The 2,040-nt window shown below is 47.2% G+C and overlaps 1 protein-coding gene across 1 annotated transcript in view; it reads left to right on the top strand.

Annotated features, from left to right (window-relative positions):
• Positions 1 to 1,776, top strand: part of MRPS15 (mitochondrial ribosomal protein S15) — a gene marked incomplete at its 5' end in the record, with an annotated part of 5,337 nt that extends 3,561 nt beyond the window's left edge. Inside the window, 2 exons of the mRNA XM_010009250.1 lie at positions 781 to 972; positions 1,651 to 1,776. Of these exons, the coding sequence (XP_010007552.1) occupies positions 781 to 972; positions 1,651 to 1,776 (318 nt within the window). The remainder of the gene's footprint in view (positions 1 to 780; positions 973 to 1,650) is intronic.
• Positions 1,777 to 2,040: the final 264 nt, after the last annotated feature.

Here is a 2,040-nt window from a genome sequence, read left to right on the forward strand (position 1 = left end):
GTGTGGTGACAACCACGGTCCTACCTAAAGCTGCCTGGGTTCAGAGCCCAAATTTGAAACATCACAGCTGCAAGTTTAGGAACAGGATAGATTAAAGATTCTTTATGCAGTGCAAAAGGTGGGAAATGGATTAATCAACTGTGTTTGAAAAAAGTGCATTTGTTAATCATAAAAGCTTGAAGGGTTAAAACGAGATAGAATTCAGTTTTAATAAGAAGCCAGAAGTTGTACTAAATGTTTCAGCAGAAGACACCTTTAGAAATTACTTGGATGAAGCCTGTTTCTTACACAGATTGAGGAAATTTCTCCCATGGGGGGTTGCCCTGTTTGGCTCTGGCTACACATGCTCTCTTCCAAAGAACGACCCAAATGATCAGAGCCAAGTCACGTTTTATTTTCACATTAAAAAGGTAAATGCTTTTGTGTTATTTCTGGAACAGTATATTTCAGGGGAAGCAGAGTTTTTAGCCAGTAGACCTTCGCTTTGGCCTTTGCCTCCAAGCCACTGTGGCATTTGCTGCTGCTTACAAGCTGGAGACAGCCTTCAAGGCTGTGGGAGGAAGGTGAAGGTGCAGGCACAGAATGAAGAAAGCAATTTCAGTGGCAAGTAAATTAAATTTGCTCAGATCTCCTTGTAGTGACCTAACGTGCTGCAATATCTGCCAAGAAAAATGGTTCTAAGATACTGTCCTTAACCTGATTGTTTCCTTTCAGCCATAATCAGGTCCATTGTAAGTAATTTATTGGAACAGAGGAATGATCTGTCTGCAATCTTTGCAGGATAAAATTAACCGCCGCCGCATGCTGATGGATATAGATCGCCGGAAGAAACTCCTGAGCTATCTGCGGCGTGTGCGCTTTGACACCTTTGAGAACACCTGCAAGCAGCTGAATATCCAGTACAGCCTGCCCCCTCCCTACCTCAGGAGGATCACCAAGCGCTGGCTGGTGAAGAAGGCTTTCTGTCAAAAGGTATGGAGCAGTCTGCAAAGGAAGCCACAAAGCTGGAGTGGGAAAAAGTCCCTTTGGAGAAGGGCACAGTTAGGACAGTTAGGAAAGACTGGTAGTTAAAGCCTTTTGAAATCCACGCTGCTTTGAATTTGAGGAGACAGTGATAATGTCTATAGAGAAATGTGTAAGCTCAGCAAAGAGCTCCACAGTTACACAGTGGGCAGCAGCACTCATGCTGCAGATGTTCTGTGCTGGAGAATTTCAGGTTGTTTTCCTAGTTTGCTCAGAAATTTATCATTCAAGCCAGCTTTGTTTTCCAAGCCTGTATTGGCTAATACGTGAGACAATTCAATTTAGTGGCAGCTTTGGAACAGAAACACAGGTACAGCCAGTGTCTGCTCTCGTTTAATCTCAGTACATTGGTGTAACTGCTGTGTGCAGTGTATCTCTGAGCAGAATTAAAAAGCTGGACATGCCTTCAGTCTGTAAATACTAAGGTTTAGCCCAGTGCAGTTACAACCAAAGGACAGGTAGCTAAAGAGAATGCCTCCAAACGCTACCCTGGGAACAGGGCTGGCTGGCATCCCCGAGGAGGCATATGGGAAGGAGCGGAGCTCGCTGCACAGTGTGCCTTCTGGCCTCTCCTCCAGAACTCGGATCCATCTCCCTTCCTCTCACCTCCTTCTGCTCCTCCTGCAGGTTTTTCAGGAGGTGCAGAAGTTGAAAGCGCCGGAGAGGCTGAAGCAGAGGAGAGAGTGGCGAGAAAGAGCCAGAGCTGCGCGGGAGAAGGAGGCGCAGGCGCAGCACGAGGGGACGCCGGTGTAGCGGCACGTTCAAGCTGGAGCAGTCTCTGTAACAATAAATAACTACTGAAAGATCTAAAGCCTCTTTGCTTACGCGTGTGCATGGTCTGCCCCATGCTGAGCAGCTGGAATGAGCCATTTAAACGGTTTAGAAGTTTAATTTGAGGCTGATGTGCTGGCTTGTGTTGTGAGTGGTCCAGTCTGTGAGGGGAGCACCTGAGGGGCTTCACCTCCGCCTCCTGGCTGAGGGGCAGGGATAGGAATGCCTCGGAGCAGCAGCCAACCT

The sequence above is a fragment of the Nestor notabilis genome, unplaced genomic scaffold, assembly GCF_000696875.1.
Source record: "Nestor notabilis isolate BGI_N333 unplaced genomic scaffold, ASM69687v1 scaffold29532, whole genome shotgun sequence".
Classification (NCBI taxonomy): domain Eukaryota; kingdom Metazoa; phylum Chordata; class Aves; order Psittaciformes; family Psittacidae; genus Nestor; species Nestor notabilis.